The sequence below is a fragment of the Macaca thibetana genome, chromosome 8 (assembly GCF_024542745.1).
Source record: "Macaca thibetana thibetana isolate TM-01 chromosome 8, ASM2454274v1, whole genome shotgun sequence".
NCBI classification, from domain to species: domain Eukaryota; kingdom Metazoa; phylum Chordata; class Mammalia; order Primates; family Cercopithecidae; genus Macaca; species Macaca thibetana.
In genome coordinates this window covers 105,332,316-105,349,295 of record NC_065585.1, presented here as the reverse complement: position 1 = coordinate 105,349,295, position 16,980 = coordinate 105,332,316, and the positions used below count along the sequence as shown (strand labels likewise).

Here is a 16,980-nt window from a genome sequence, read left to right as displayed (position 1 = left end):
TTCCTGAGTAGTGGGGATTACAGGTGCACCACCCAAATTCCCTTTTAAACTTTCTTCACCCTCGTCCCCACAACATGTGCCCACAATGCTAAGAACTTCTCAAACCCAACAAGCTTTTCCATCCTCGGTCCTTCTTGCATTTTTCTCTCTCCCCTTGAACATCCCTCCATCCATCCATCCAAGGAGTTCCTACTAAATCTCAGGCAGTGGGGTGGGCGTTGGACCCAATTCAGGAGTTATCGGGAAACCTCTTTGACAAACTCTTACCTCTCTCCTACGCCCTCCCCCCTCCCCCTACCCCCGCGCCCCTAGCTCTAAATTTAACTCCCAGGACGCCTCTGGTTGGTTCACTCCTCCTCCCACACCCTGTCTAAAGGCCGGGAACAGAATTGTTAGCCCCACCCTCCCCACCCCCATCAAGGTCAAGAAATTGAGGCGGGGGAGGGGGTGAGCATGACCACTCAATCCCCACTTTCTCATCTGAGGAACTAATGCACGAAACAGGGAGTGCCGGAGGGTACACCGGGCCTGATGTACTAAGGCAGAAACCGGGCCTTCCTGCAGTGGGCCGGGTCAGCTCGGATCTCCGCGCGGTCCTGAGTCGCCGCCCCCAACCCAGCCAAGGATTAATTTAGGCGAGCTATCCCGCCCACCACCCCCACCCCCATCCCTGCCAACGTGGCGGGGAGGGACACAGGACAGAGGGGCAGTCGCTGCGGGGCGGCGCCGGCGCCCGTGCTGAAGAGCCCGTGAGCAGGCGTGAGTGGGTCGGGGGGCTGCGGGGGATCCCACGTAGAAGCAACGTCCTGGAGCTGGGTGGGGCTGCGGCGCGGACTACAAATCCCAGGGGCGTGGGAGGGAGAGGCGGAAGGGGCGTCCTGGGGCGGGGCGGGACGGGGCTAGGCTGAGCGGGACCGGGCTAGGCGGAGCGAGGCTGGAGGCGCGGGAGGGCAGCGAGAGGTTCGCTGGTGCAGCGCACAGGAGACCATGTCCGGGGGCAGCAGCTGCAGCCAGACCCCAAGTCGGGCCATCCCCGCCACTCGCCGGGTGGTGCTCGGCGACGGCGTGCAGCTCCCGCCCGGGGACTACAGCACGACCCCCGGCGGCACACTCTTCAGCACCACCCCGGGAGGTAGGCGCGGGCTTGGGGACGCAGCTGGCCGGCTCCTGGGCGGGCGGGAGGATCGGGAATCGCGGATTGGACCGGGTGTCCAGGCTCAAGGGCGCTGTGACTGGAAAGAACGGAGAAGGGGCATCGGGGAGATAGCGAGGGTCATGGAAGTGGCCGCCCGTCTGCCCTCTTGAGTGCGTCGTCCAGACCCAGGTTGCAAACTGCCCCGTTCGTTTCCTCTTTCTGTTAGGTGTCAGACAGCTGACACCTAACAAACACGCACGCTTCCAGGACTGCCACATGCCGAGCTGTGCTGCCCCTTGTGGGTGTTGGGGGCGCTCCCGAGGCAGGATAGGGCGGAGTCAGGGTGGCCCACGATCCAGGAGAGGCCTGGCCTGGTGTTTTTATGGGATGGGTATTATCTGTTGGGATAAATGATTCCTGCAGGGCCCTTTTTCCTTTCCGAAGCACCCCTAGTTTTGCGTTGGACACGCGCGCTCTGACGGAGGTTTGGATGTGGGGGTGCTCGCCTGCTCCAGCAGAGCCTCCCGGGCACCTGTGGCACGTTCCCCATTTTCGCGAGTGGGATCTCCGCGGGGGGGCCTGGCGCCACGGGCAGGGCTGTGCAGAAAAACACGTTCTTCTGTCCGGGGAGAGGAGGAGGCACCGTGTGACCTCCCTGGGAGAGGATGAGGAAGAGGAAGCTGAGCTGGCACGGGTGCGGGTGGGGGCAGCCTCAGGCTGCCCTCAGGAGCCTGGCATTCCCTCCCAGCCCCGCAGCCCCAGCGCACAGACGCTGATGAAACCTACGCGCCTGTTTGCATGATGAAACAAATCCTCGTGGCTCTCCACTCCCCTCCCATCCTCGTACTGCCCCCACCCCTTTGACTTCTTTCCCTTCAATCTCCTCCACGCTGCTTTCCAAACTACTCGAAAACGCGACAGATCCTGGCGCTTCACTCGGTGGCGGGCAGGGGCCACATGCTTATTTTCTCAGGCAGCTGTCCTACCAGCAGCATGCACGGCCGGATCCGAGGTCCTCAGCTATTTGATCCAAAACATACACTGTTAGAACGGTTAGGGATCTTGTCCAGCCCTGCCGCCTTATTCTACAGAGCCGGGCATTGAGGCCCCAGAGCTTGAACACGTGTCTATTGCCCATTGTCACACCGTTTTCCCAGATTGGACAAGAAATAGCAACCAGGCAGAGAAGGGAGGAATGCTTCGTTTTCTATTAGAAATGAGCCAAGGAAAAGCTCGCAGGGGCTCTTATTGCTACTCCCGACTCATCCTCTTTCCCTTGCTGGGTCTTTTGTAGTTCATGCTGTTCTCCTTTGTCCCTGTCACAATGGTCTACCAGGACAATTCCTGACAATTTTGGACTTCTTTCAACTGAGGGTGTAAGTGTCTGCTGGATTTGTTCAGGGTGGGCCCTGAGGCTGGCCTGAAGGCACAGGTAGCCCTTTTTTGCACCTTTTATTGCTGGATTGTTGGGTCAAATTGGAAGCCACAGATACTGTTTATAGGCACTTCTGGCACGGGTACCAAGGTTCACACCTGTAATCTCAGCATTTTGGGGAGTCGAGGCAGGAGAATTGCTTGAGGCCAGGAGTTCAAGACCAGCCTGGGCAACATAGTGAGACTCCATCTCTACAAAAAAAAAAAAAAAAAAAAAAAAAAAAAAAGATGTCCTAGCTATTACAGAGGCTGCGGCCAGAGGGTCGCTTGAGCCCAGGAGTTGGAGGCTGTAGTGAGCTATGATTGACCACTGCATTCCAGCCTGGGTGACAGAGCGAGACCCTGTCTCTAAAATAAATAATAAACATAAAATATATGAACTTTGAATCCACTTTTCACTTTGGGTTGGGAAGTGGGGAGTAGGCAGGGGGCTGACAGACCACAGCAAATCCCCCTCCTTTTGAAGGTCTTTAACAGTAGGGGGAGTGGGGAAGGGGCTTCTGCATCAGGGCATAGCATGTTTCTGAGATCACTGGAAGAAGCTAGCAGTGCCAGGAGCCTAAAGCCAGCTCACTCTTTGGGTCATCCAGGTACAGCTCACAGTCCCTAAGCCAGGGAAACCCGGCTTACTTCCACTAAAGTCAAGCAAGCCTGGTCGGCCTCGATTAGCCAAGGTGTGAACTCTTCCTCCAAAGCCCACCTCAGCCCACCTCTGCTAGGGCAGAGAAGCTGAAATGGTCACATCGCAGGACCCTTTTGCTCCAGAGCAGAATACTACGTCTCAGCCTTCCAGGTGCTTGAGGATAACTGGGGGCTTAAGTGCATATTCTGATTCTGTAGGTGGGGGTGGGGACTCGATTCAGCATTTCTTTCTTTTTTCTTTCTTTCTTTTTTTTTTTTTTTTTTTTGAGAAGGGTCTCACTCTGTCGCCTAGGCTGGAGTGCAATGGCATGATCTCAGCTCACAGCAACCTCCACCTCCCGGGGTCAAGCGATCCTCCCACCTCAGCCTCCCCAATAGCTGGGACAACAGGCACACGCCACTCATGCCCAGCTAATTTTTGCATTTTTTGGCAGAGACGGGGATTTCACCGTGTTGGCCAGGCTGGTCTCAAACTCCTGACCTCAAGTGATCTGCCTGCCTCGGCCTTCCAGAGTGCTGGGATTACAGGCATGAGTCACCATGCCCAGCCTAGATTCATCATTTCTAACTAGCTCTCAGTGATTGGTGCATATACCACACTCTGAGTACTCAGGAATTAGTGGAACGTAACTTTCCTCACCTTTCAGATCTCTGGAGTCTGGCGAAAAAAAAAAAAAAATGATGACTCCATCCAGGTAAACCTTGAGGTTGGGCTCAGCATCTGTCTCTAAATCATGGTGTGGAGAGTCAGGCTTTTGATAGAGTGTCTGTATGGCTGTCTGCACCTGCTTACTTATAGGGACTGTCAGCTTCTCAGGAAAAACCACTGGAGTAAGTGCCCACCAGTCACTCCTGCTGGGAATGGCCATCAAGTGATTGTCCCTGGAGGGAAAGAAGCAGAGTTGGGTTGCGCTATCTCCGTTCCTGTGACTGCAGTTTGCTTTCCTTTTTTTTTTTTTTTTTTTTTTTCCTGAGACAGGGTCTCACTGTGTCACCCAGGCTGGAGTACAGTAACATGAACATAGCTCACTGCAGTCTCAAACTCCTGGGCTCAAGTGATCCTCCTGCCTCAGCCTTGCAAGTAGCTGGGACTATAGGCACGTGCCCCCATACCCTGCTAAGTTTTTGATTTTTTTGTAGAGGCAGGGTCTCTCTGTATTGCCCAGGCTGGCCTCAGACTCCTGGGTTCAAGCAATCCTCCCACCTCAGCCTCCCAAACTGCTGGGATTATAGGCATGAGTCACCTCACCCGGCCTCCAGTTTGCTTTCCATGGTCATTAACCATTTGTACACTGAGGCTCTGCTGAGGTTAGCTGTCCGGAGTACTTAAGAGAATTTTGCTGAAGGGAGTGTCATGTATGAATATTTGAGTCTTTGGAGTCTTAGAAATATCCAGCAACACCATAAACAACCCATTAGCCAGCAGAACCTTTGAGTGGATCAGAAAGAAACTTTCCCTTATCGATCTCCACATTCCCAGCTCCGTGTTGCATGTTTGACTCTGAAGCCTACATACAGGCTTGGGTGGCAGTTATGCCAAAGACTCGTACCTGGATAAGGTGAATCCGAGGTGAGCAGGTAGGGCTGCAGGTGTTAATGGCACCCTGTTTGGTTAAGCAAACAAGGTCTGTGCCTGGGAAGCTTACCTTGGAGCAGCTCCCAAGTCTTTGGACATGAAAGAGGCGGTGCTGGGAAGAGGGGGGACGTAGGCTGGGCATCGAAGCCAGAGCACAGCCCATGTCCTGAGGCCTTAGTCACATAGAGGGAAGAAGTTATTATTAAGGATGGGTTAAAAGAGCTTGGACATTAATGCAGTGAGGGAGAAACAATGGACCCTCTTCTCACATTTACCTGAGCTTCCTTTTAAAGTGTTTGAAGGAGCCAGGTGCAGTGGCTCGCACCTGTAATCCCAGCTACTAGGAAGGCTGAAGCAGGAAAATTACTCAAGGCCAGGAGTTCAAGACCAGCCTGAGCAACATAATGAGACTGTAGGTATAAATTAAATAAATAAAATTTTTAAAGTGTTGGAAGCATTCCACACTGTGTCCCTTATTAAAGATTTGGTGGGGGGGGGGGTTCCTGATGTAGAGCACCCCGGACTCCTTCCAATCCCCAGACTCCTTTTTATTGTTGTTGTTGTTATTATTATTATTATTTTGAAATAGAGGTTCGCTCTTGTTACCCAGGCTGGAGCGTAGGTTGCAGTGGTGCGATCTTGGCTCACTGCAACCTGCTCCTCCTGGGTTCAAGCGATTCTCCTGCCTCAGCCTCCCAAGTAGCTGGGATTACAGGCATTTGCCACCACACATGGCTAATTTTTGTATTTTTTTTTTTTTTTTTTTTTTTTGAGGCGGAGTCGTGCTCTGTCGCCCAGGCTGGAGTGCAGTGGCGCGATCTCGGCTCACTGCAAACTCCGCCTCCCGAGTTCCCGCCATTCTCCTGCCTCAGCCTCCCGAGTAGCTGGGACTACAGGCGCCGCCACCACGCCCGGCTAATTTTTTTGTATTTTTAGTAGAGACGGGGTTTCACTGTGTTAGCCAGGATGGTCTCGATCTCCTGACCTCATGATCCGCCCGTCTCGGCCTCCCAAAGTGCTGGGATTACAGGCTTGAGCCACCGCGCCTGGCCAATTTTTGTATTTTTATTAGAGACAGGGTTTCATCTTGTTAGTCAGGCTGGTCTCAAACTCCTGACCTCAGGTGATCCACCCGCCTCGGCCTCCCAAAGTGCTAGAATTATAGGCATGAGCCACCACACTCAGCCTTATTATTATTATTATTTTTAATTTTAATTTTATTTTTGAGGCAGTCTCATTCTGTCATCCAGGCTAGAGTGCAGTGGCGTGATCTCAGCTCACTGCAACCTGTGCCTGCCAGGTTCAGGCTGATTCTCCTGCCTCAGTCTCCCTGGTAGCTGGGATGACAGGCACATGCCACCATGCCCAGCTAATTTTTTATTTATTTATTTATTATTTGTTTGTTCCTTGAGATGGAGTCTTGCTCTGTCGCCCAGGCTGGAGTGCAATGATGCGATCTTGGCTCACTGCAACCTCCGCTTCCTGGGTTCAAGCAATTCTCCTGCCTCAGCCTCCCAACTATCTGGGTTTACAGGTGTGCTACCACACCTGGCTAATTTTTTGCATTTTTAGTAGAACCGGGGTTTCACCACGTTGGCCAGGCTGGTCTCGAACTCCTGACCTCGTGATCCACCCGCCTCGGCCTCCCAAAGTGCTGAGATTATTTTATTTTATTTTTGAGGCAGAGTCTCATTCTGTCACCAGGCTGGAGTGCAGTGGCACTATCTCGGCTCACTGCAGCTTCCACCTCCTGGGTTCAAGCAATTCTCCTGCCTCGGCCTCCCGAGTAGCTGGGACCACACACCAAGCTATTTATTTTTGTAGAGACAGGGTCATGCTTTGTTTCTGAGTCTGACCCTCTAGTTTTTTATTATTTGAACGGAGAGGCCAGGTGTGATGGCTCACACCTGTAATCCCAACACTTTGGGACGCCAAGCAGATCTCCTGAGGTCAGAAGTTCAAGACCAGCTTGGCCAACATGGTGAAACCCCATCTCTACTAAAAAAAACAACAAAAAAAATTAGCCGGCCCTGGCGTGGGCGCCTGTAATCCCAGCTATTCAGGAGGCTAAGGCATGAGACTCACTCGAATGATTCTGGGTGACAAGAGTGAAACTCTGTCTCAAAAAAAAAAAACAAGAGAGAGAGAGTTTGATTTTTTTTTCTTCCTAAAAAAGCAAAAAAGTCCTTCATTGCCAAATCTGAGGAAAAAGGGTCAGTAGAGCAGTACTGTATTTATCCATTGACATAAAGTAGCGAGGAGTTTTCTCATATAGACCTTTATTTTGATGTTCTGGAAGATGCATTAGGAAGGCACAGCAATATTGTTTCTTTCTTTTTTTTTTTTTTAATTTGAGACAGGGTCTCACTTTGTCACCCAGGCTGGAGTGCAGTTGCAGCCTCACCCTCCTGCACTCAAGCGATCCTCCCATCTCAGCCTGCCAAGTAGCTGGGACTACAGGCGTGCACCACCATGCCCGGCTAATTTTTGTATTTTTTGGTAGAGCTAGGATTTCGCCATGTTGCCCAGGCTGATCTCAAACTCCTGAACTCAAGTAATCCACCTGCCTTGGCCTCCCAAAGTTCTGGGATAGAGGCATGCTCCACTGTGCCTGGCCTGGGAAGGCACAGCAATATTGAAAAAAAAAGGAATATTGCTTTCCAAGGTGAGTTTTTGAAGAAAAAATGTTCAGTTTGCACATACATTCTTGCCTGTGCCAACAAACCCATGAAAAACCTGTTTCTTTCTTGTCTGACTTAGACCCATGCCTGGGGTCTCTCTCCACTATGATTCATAGTGAATGAATCACACTTATTTGTTTACGTGTTTGTTCCCTAGGTTAGCCAGGAAATTTTTTCAGAGCAGTCTTACTCATCTTTGTATTCACATGACCTAATGCCAGGTCTAATGTCCGGAAGGTGAAGAGTTGAAAAGAATGCTGGAATGAAAGTGTTCCCCTCAGGATAACCTAATTCTCTTATTTTATTTATTTATTTATTTTTAGACGGAGTCTTGCTCTGTCGCCCAGGCTGGAGTGTAGTGGCGTGATCTCAGCTCACTGCAATCAACTCCCTGGTTCAAGTGATTCTCCTGCCTCACTTCCTGAGTAGCTGGAATTACAAGCACACGCCACCACGCCCAGCTAATTTTTGTATTTTTAGTGGAGACGGGATTTCACCATGTTGGCCAGGCTGGTCTCGATCTCCTGACCTTGTGATCCGCCCGCCTCGACCTCCCAGAGTGCTGGGATTCCAGGCGTGAGCCTCCGCGCCTGGTCAGGATAACCTAGTTTTCTTACCATCAGGCCTCGGTCTCCGCTGGCTTAATGATGATGTTTAAATTTCCTTTTCTGTCCTTTCAGTTGCAGGGTCTAAGTGTTTATCTCAGAATGTCCCAGGGGCAGAAACTTTCTCTGTTTTGATGTTGTTGTTGTCTGTTTTTTGTTTGTTTGTTTGTTTTATGAGATAAAGTCTTACACTGTTGCAGGTTGGAGTACAGTGGCATGATCATGGCTCACTGCAGCCTCGACCCCCTGAGCTCAGGTGATCCTTTTGCCTCAGCCTCCCCAGTAGCTGGGACTACAGGCACACGCCACCAAGCCTGGCTAATCTTTAAATATGTAGTAGAGACAGAGTTTTGTCATGTTGCCCAGGCTAGTCTGGAACTCCTGGGCTCAAGAGATCCACCGCCTCAGCCTCCCAAAACACTGGGATTACATGCATGAACCACTGGACCGGCCAGAGAATAACTTTCTCTGAACCCTCCTACTTACCCTCATACAGATGATCCCCGATTATGATGGTGCGACTACAATTTTTGACCTTACGATGGTGTGAAAGTGATATGTGTTCAGTAGGAATTGTACTTTTTAAAATTGTTTTTAAGACAGAGTCTTGTTCTATTACCCATGTTGGAGTGCACAGGCATGATTTCGGCTCACTGCAATCTCCGTCTCTCAGGCTCAAGCAATCCTCCCACCCCAGCCTCCCAAGTAGCTGGGACTACAGGTGTGTGCCACCATGCCCAGCCTAGAAATTGTACATTGAGTTGCGAATTTTGATCTGTTTCTGGGCCAGCAATATGAGGTACATACTCTCAAGACGCTCAGCCGGATCAGTGAGCTGCAGCTCCCATTTAGCCCCACAAACATGAGGACAAATGGCCAGTCACAAGCTTGTCTAACCCGAGGCCCTCGGGCAACATGCACCCTGGACAGCTTTGAATGAGGCCCAGTACAAGTCCGTAAACTTCCTTAAAACATTATGAAATTTCTTTTTTTTTTTTTTTTTTAAAGCTCAGCTGGAGTGCAATGGCGCAATCTCGGCTCACTGCACCTCCGCCTCCTGGGTTCAAGTGATTCTTCTGCCTCAGCCTCCCAAGTAGCTGGGATTACAGGCATGCGCAACCACGCCCAGCTAATTTTGTATTTTTAGTAGAGACGGTGTTTCTCCATGTTGGTTAGGCTGGTCTCGAACTCCCGGCCTCAGGTGATCTGCCCGCCTCGTCCTCCCAAAGTACTGGGATTACAGGCGTGAGCCACCGCGCCCAGCCAGTGTTAGTGTATTTTATGTGTTGTCCAAGACAATTCTTCTTCCAATGTGGCCCAGGGAAGCCAGAACATTGGACAGCCCGCTATAGAGTCTATAGTGTGCTGTGTTGCCAGATATTTTGTCCAACTGTAGGCTAATATAAGTGTTCTGAGCACATTTAAGGTAGGGAAGGCTAAGCTATAATGTTCAGTTGGTTACGTGTACTAAATGCTTTTTTTTTTTTTTTGAGACAGAGTGTCACTCTGTCACCCAGGCTGGAGTGCAGTGGTGCAATCTCTGCTCACTGCAACCTCTGTCTCCCAGGTTTATGCCATTCTCCTGCCTCAGCCTCCCGAGTAGCTGGGACTACAGGCGCCCGCCACCTCGCCCGGCTAGTTTTTTGTATTTTTTAGTAGAGATGGGGTTTCATCATGTTGGTCAGGCTGGTCTCGAACTCCTGACCTCAAGTGATCTGCCCGCCTCGGCCTCCCAAAGTGCTGGAATTATAGGCGTGAGCTACCGCTCCTGGCCCTAAATGCATTTTTGACTTATGATATTTTCTATGTATGGTGGATTTATTGGGACATACTTCATTTTAAGTCGAGGAACATTTGTATTAAACAGTATTGATGATATTACTTTTCCCAGTATTACTGAACAGGGAGTGGATGTGACCTCTTCTTTTAAAAAAAAAAAAAAAAACTTTTTACAGATAGGGCCTCACCTCTGTGGCCCAGACTGGAGTGCCTATGGGCTAAAGTGCAGTGGCGCGATCACTGCTCACTAACTTTGAGCTCCTCGACTCAAGCAGTCTTCCTGCCTCAGCTTACCGAGTAGCTGGGACCACAGGTACACGCTACCACACCTGGCTAATTTTTATTTTTTGTAGAGATGAGGTCTGTCTATGTTGCCCAGGCTGGTCTTGAACTCGTGGCCTCAAGCACTCCTCCTGCCTCAACCTCCCAAAGCATTGGGATTACAGATGTGAGCCACTGCACCTGGTGACTTTTTCTTATACTGAACAAGTCAGTATTGGGGTCAGGGTCTCAGACACTGGGACTGATGCTCTTTATTTACCTGTTTGCATCCAGCATTGCTGACAAGGCAAGAGTAGGTAACTGCTGCCCACTGGCATTTGGGCATGGGCAGCAAAGGGCGCCTTGTAATCTAATGGTTATGCCCATGAAAGCTCATTAAGAGAGCTCAGATACTAGGCCCAGAGGATCAGGGCTTCTTAACTGCCTAGGGAGACTTGGTGGAAATGGTTGTATCGGTTAGCTACTGAGTCTTGCTCTGTCGCCCAGGCTGGAGTGCAGTGTATAACAAGCCATCCCCAAACAGTAACTAAGCAGCGGCGATTTGTTATTGCTCTCTATCCTTTGGGTTGGTTGGATTATTTGCAGATCTTGCTGAGCTTATTCGTATTGCTGCATACAGTTGATGGCTAGATTGTCCTGGGGTGGAAGCTCCAAGATGGTCTTACCCATACATCTGGGGCATTGCTGGGGACAGCTGGAAGCCTGGGAGTTCTCTCTATCCTCTTGGTCTCCCAACATTCCGATCACTCAGTAGTCTAGCTTGAGTTTTATTTACATGGTAGTTTCCAAGGCCACTTAAGGCCTAGGCTCAGAAGTCCCATAACATCACTTACCACGTATTCTATTGGTCAAAGCAAGTCACAGGGCCAGTCCAGATTCAGGAAAAGGAGAAAAAAATGCCTTTTGTTGTTGTTGTTGTTGTTGTTGTTGTTGTTTTAAGATGGAGTCTCCCTCTGTTGCCTAATTAGCTGGGATTACAAGCATGCACCACCATGCCCAGCTAATTTTTGTATTTTCAGTAGAGACAGGGTTTTACCATGTTGCCCAGGCTGGTCTTGAACTCCTGAGCTCAAGTGATCCACCTGCCTTGGTGTCCCAAAGTGCTGGGATTACAGGCATGAGCCATTGCGCCTGGCCTTTTTTGTTTGCTTGTTTGTTTGACAGAATCTGGCTCTGTCGCCCAGGCCAGAGTGCAGTGGCACGATCTCAGCTCACTGCAACCTCCACCTCCCGGGTTCAAGTGATTCTTTTGCCTCAGCCTCCCAAGTAGTGGGGATTACAGGCGCCTGCCACCACTCCTGGCTAATTTTTGTATTTTTAGTAGAGATGGGGTTTCGCCATGTTGGCCAGGCTGGTCTCGAACTTCTAACCTCAGGCAATCTGCCTACCTTGGCTTCCCAAAGCACTGGGATTACAGGCGTGAGCCACGACGCCGGGCAGGAAATACATGCCTTTTAATGAGAGAAGCTACATGTGCAACAGGAATGGGAGGTGTGGCAGGAGCCACATTTTCGAATAATCCTCCATGAGGGCCAGACCTCAAAGCATGGGTCTTAGAGGGAAGGTGCTGCCCATCCTGATGTGTGGCCAGCAGAGCCAGGACCAGTTACAGAAGCCGAGTGGAATCACAACCCTGTGAATCAGGGTTAAAGAACAAAGGACACCTTCCTGAAGGTACTGACTCATAGATCCCATACCCTGTTCTCACAGCCTTATGAGCACCTCCACAAAGCAAACCACACAAGATCGGGTGCAGTAACTCATGCCTGTAATCCCAGCACTGTGGGAAGCCAAGGCGGGTGGATTGCTTGAGGCCAGGAGTTCGAAACCAGCTTGGGCTGAGACCATGTCTTTACAAAAAAATTTAAAAACTAGCCAGGTGTAGTGGCGTGCACCTGGAGTCCTAGTTACTCGGGAAGCTGTGGTAGGAGGATCTCTGGAGCCCAGGAATTTGAGGTTACGGTGAGCTGTGATCATGCCACTGCACTCCAGCCTATGTAACAGAGTAAGACCCTGTCCCAGGAAAAAAAAAGCCTCCAAGGTTCAAGCGATTCTCCTGCCTCAGCCTCCTGAGTAGCTGGGACCACAGGTGCACACCACCACACCCGGCTAATTTTTGTATTTTTAGTAGAGATGGGGTTTCACTATGTTGGCCAGGCTGGTCTCGAACTCCTGACCTCAGGTGATCCACCTGCCTTGGCCTTCCGAAGTGCTGGGATTACAGGTGTGAACCACCGCACCCAGCCTGAAGCCAATTTTCAAAGAAACTGACTTATTCCCCCCCATGCCAGAGCCTCAGAGGGAGAGGCTGCCGATCGTCCCCATCTGGTATCCAGCAGCTTCATAAGACCCCTGGCCCCTGAGAAATGTTGGGATCTTGGTTCTCTTTGTGGAGGTGGGTGGTTGGGGGGCAGAGGTAAAGAAAAGTCTTGGACTGAGTGTGCTCTGCATCTCTCACCAAGACTTCCCCCCTGGCAGTTCTGTCCTGTTTGTTAAATAGACCATCCAGCCAGAAAAGCCACCCAGATACATGCGATTCCTCCCTGGACTGTGTGACGAGGAGGGAGGGAAGACCGAGATTCTGGCGTGTCGGCATATTTACCTCCAGGTTGACAGGGAGCTGCTGCTCAGACCTGGAGTTCAGATTGTCCGGGGTGTTTTGCTCACTGGCTGTTGGCTTGGATCTGAGCACAAGCATTTGAACCTCCCCCATCCCGGCCCTGTTGTGAAATGCTCTCCCTCTCCCTGGAATGGGAACAGCAGTTCTAGGAATTCCATCCTCGTACTCTCACTAAGCCTCACGTCCCCCCATCCAGGGGAAGAATGCTTCTGCCAAAGGAACCCCAGGGGAAAGTGAGGGCCATGCGCGGCTCAGTTTACAGAAGTCCTGTCCAGCCAGAGTATGGGCACTGGAGGGCTATGGGAAGCGCTCAAGGCAGGGAACATCCTGTTCTGACTAGCACCCAGAAGTCTAAGACCTCTTAATTTTTCCAGCTGAGAGTGTTAGCTAAGGGGTGGTAGCCTGGTCTGCCTTACTAATTTTATTTTATTTTGTTGAGACAGGGTCTCACTCTGTCACCCAGGCTGGAGTACAGTAGCATGATCCTAGCTCACTGCAGCCTCAAACTCCTGGGCTAAAGCGATCCTCCTGCCTCAGCCTCTGGAGTAGCTGGGACCATAGGCGCACGCCATCATGCCAGGCTACTTTTTAAATTTTTTTGTAGAGACGGGGGTCTCACTGTGTTGCCCAGTCTGATCTCAAGCTCCTGGCCTCAAGCAATCCTCATGCCTTGGCCTCCCAAAGCACTGTAATTGCAGGCATGATCCAGCCTTGCTAATTTAAGCAGTAGGAGGCATTTGGGATCGGAGTCAAGGTGGATTAGGTTGGCCTCTGGACGGCTGTGTAGGGACAGCATTTCTGGGCCGCAGTTTCCTCTTCTGCAAGGTGAGGCTCCTGCGTGAGGAGTTGTAAGGGGGAATAACAGGCTGTGAGCAGAGACCAGAGGGAATGACGGATGGCAACCACGATTGCTGTATGCACCTCGCCTGAAAATCTAAGCCTTCATTCATGCAGCACTCCAGTGCTCCTTGGCCTCCAAATATGCTTCCTGTTCCCGGCTCGTGACGTCTTTCTTTGGTTGTGTGTGTTCTCCCAAGTGATTTTCTCTTTAACAACAATTATGTGAATGTCACTTTATTCTCATGCAAAGAATCTTGATGTTCTTTATTTTATTTAATCTTCACGATACTCTTCTGAGGTGTGGATTTTGTTATTCCCTCCCTCTTATAACTGAGAAATGAAAGTACAAGTTGGAGTTCAGGGACTGGTATGTGGCAAGCCCAGGTCTGAGGCCAGAACATCTGCCTCCAAGCACTATGCTATTTGTACATTAAGTACCTGCCAACAAGGAGATCCTAAAAATAAATGGCACATGCCTGGTGCTTTCAAAATAGTTTGAATGAGCCTAGTACAATGCCCTTGTTTTACAGATGAGGAAACTAGAACCTAAGGGAATGTCTCTATGGCTTTATTTATCGTAATCCCAGAACTCTGGGAGGCCGAGGTAGGGGGATTGCTTGAGCCCACAAGTTCAAGACCAGCCAAGGCAATATGACAAAACCTTATCTACAAAAGAAAAAAAAAAAAGGCCAGGTGCGGTGGCTCACGCCTGTAATCCTAGCACTTTGGGAGGCTGAGGCAGGCGAATCACGAGGTCAAGAGATCAAGACCATCCTGGCTAACACAGCGAAACCCCGTCTCTACTAAAAATACAAAAAAACTAGCCGGGCGAGGTGGCGGGCGCCTGTAGTCCCAACTACTCGGGAGGCTGAAGCAGGATAATGGCGTGAACCCGGGAGGCGGAGCTTGCAGTGAGCCGAGATCGTGCCACTGCACTCCAGCCTGGGCGACAAGGCGAGACTCTGTCTCAAAAGAAAAAAAAAAAAATTAGCTGGGCGGGGTGGTACATGCCTATAGTCCCAGCTACTTGAGAAGCTGAGGCAAGAGGATCACTTGAGCCCAGGAGGCAGAAGTTGCAGTAAGTCAAGGTTACAATATTATTCTCCAGCCTGGGCAACAGAGCGAGACTTTATCTCAAAAAATAATAATAATGATAATTAACAAAAAATATTTATTTACTTATTTTTAGAGACAGATCTTGTTCTGTCTCCCAGGCTACCATACCGTGGTAACATTGTAGTTCCCTGCAACCTTGAATTCTGGGTTCAAGCCATCCTCCTGCCTCAGCCTCCTGAGTAACTGGGACTGCAGACATGCACCACTACACCTGGCTAATTTTTTTATGTGTTTGTTTGAGACGGAGTCTTGCTGTCACCCAAGCTGGAGTGCAATGGGGCAATTTTGGCTCACTGCAACCTCTGCCTGGATTCAAGCAATTCTCCTGCCTCAGCCTCCCAAGTAACTGGGATTACAGGCGTCCGCCACCACGCCCAGCTAATTTTTGTATTTTTAATAGAGACAGGGTTTCATCATGTTGGTCAGGCTGGTCTCAAACTCCTGACCTCAAGTGATCCACCTGCCTTGGCCTCCCAATGTGCTGGGATTACAGGCATGAGCCACCGCACCCGGCCTATCCCTGGCTAATTTTTAACTTCTTTTGTAGAGATGAGATCGTGATTTGTTATCCATGCTGGTCTTGAACCCCTCCGTTTCTTTATACATTGAAAGCAAACTGCTGTTACCACAAAGCATGCCTTGAAAACAAAATATCATTCCTATATTTGGTGCACATCTGGAGTTTAAAATCCCGAAGGATACTGGCTAGCAAATATGCTGAAGTTCATGATGGTTCTTGGTTTCCGTGGGCCTAAAAAGGAGGGAGGATGCCCTCACCCTGTCCCTTCCAAGTCTCTCTCCTGAGTTGCTGACCTGTCCTTTGATTTGTCCCTGCCTTGACCGATAATTGGTTGCTGGTATAGATGGCACTGAATAAATGGTGAAATATGTCACCGGGACCCTGCAGGTCATGATAATAACTAGAATTGTGTGGGGCTTCTATTGTGTCAGCCACTGTTCAAATCCACATGGTAACCCTGTGAAGTTGGCACTATCATCATCATCATCATCATTGTCATCGCCAATCTGGAGAAGCAGAAACTGAGGCACAAAGAGTTTAAGTCATAACTTGCCCAGAGTCGCGAGAGCTAGCAAGTGGAATGACAGAGCTGGGTTTCCAAAGGATTTCAGGTAGAATGAGCCTCAGTTATTGTCCCCAGATAGTTCAAGACCGAACCTTGAACTCTACCCCCCAGCAAGCGATGGGCTGGATCCCAGCTACACAAATGGTTTGAGGTGTAGGGGTGCTCCTCTCTTCTTTCCCTGCCCTGCTGGGAGGCAGGGTTCTGAGTTTCCCTGCTCTGCATCTCTGGGTTGGCAATCAAGGTCAGCCTCAGCTCACCTCCCTCACCCCTTGGGCACTGCAGAACTGGGGTGAGATGGATGTTTCTCTGGACCAGGGGTTTAGGGTCAGGCTGCTTGGAAGCAAGAAGATGGAGGACTTGGGATCTGTGTCCCTCAGTGGTCTCCACTTAAGGCCTGTCTGTGGACTTCATACACTTGGCTGTAATCACGTGTTTACAGGTCTTTCTCGACTAAATTAGATAAGGTTTAGATCTAAGTGCTTTCACTATATCTGACTTTTTAAAATCCCTAGCACCTCGCATGGTGCTAGTACAAAGTAGAGGTTCAGTGAGTAAATAAATGAGACCAGCACACATACTTTCAGGAAAAAGGATTGAGCAAAGACTGGCAAATATGTGGGTGAGGATTAACACTTTTGTCCCTGGATTGCAGGAGTCTCTATACTTGAATACAGTTCATGGGAGGTAAGGTGTAATGTAGGGTTTTTTTTTTTTTTTTTCTTTTTTTGAGACAGAGTCTCACTCTCTTGCCCAGGCTAGAGTGCAGTGGCACGATCTCAGCTCACTGCAACATCTGCCTCCCGGGTTCAAGCAGTTTTCCTGCCTCAGCCTCCCGAGTAGCTGGGATTACAGGTGCATGCCACCACGCCCAGCTAATTTTTGTATTTTTAGTAAAGACAGGGTTTTGCCATGTTGGCCAGGCTGGTCTCGAACTCCTGACCTTGGGTGATCCACCCACCTTGGCCTCCCAAAGCACTGGGATTACAGGCATGAGCCCCTGCGCCCAGCTTGAATCTCTTCTTTGGTAAATGAGGTTTTTTTTTTTACCTCTGTATTTTCTCTCTTCCTCTCCCCTCATTGTCCCAATAAAATTACATTTCAAAGTTTTAAAAAATCCAGCCAGGTGCAGTGGCACACACCTGTAATCACAGCTCCTCAGGAGGCTAAGGCGGGAAGATCACTTGA

The 16,980-nt window shown here is 50.1% G+C and overlaps 2 protein-coding genes across 2 annotated transcripts in view; both read left to right on the top strand.

The window, feature by feature from the left end:
- Positions 1 to 16,980, top strand: part of ASH2L (ASH2 like, histone lysine methyltransferase complex subunit) — a 130,252-nt gene that overhangs the window by 27,754 nt on the left and 85,518 nt on the right. The gene's annotated exons all lie outside the window — the stretch shown is intronic.
- Positions 736 to 16,980, top strand: part of EIF4EBP1 (eukaryotic translation initiation factor 4E binding protein 1) — a 28,897-nt gene continuing 12,652 nt past the window's right edge. The window contains exon 1 of the mRNA XM_050801371.1: positions 736 to 1,132. Within this exon, the coding sequence (XP_050657328.1) occupies positions 988 to 1,132 (145 nt within the window). The 5' untranslated portion in view covers positions 736 to 987. The remainder of the gene's footprint in view (positions 1,133 to 16,980) is intronic.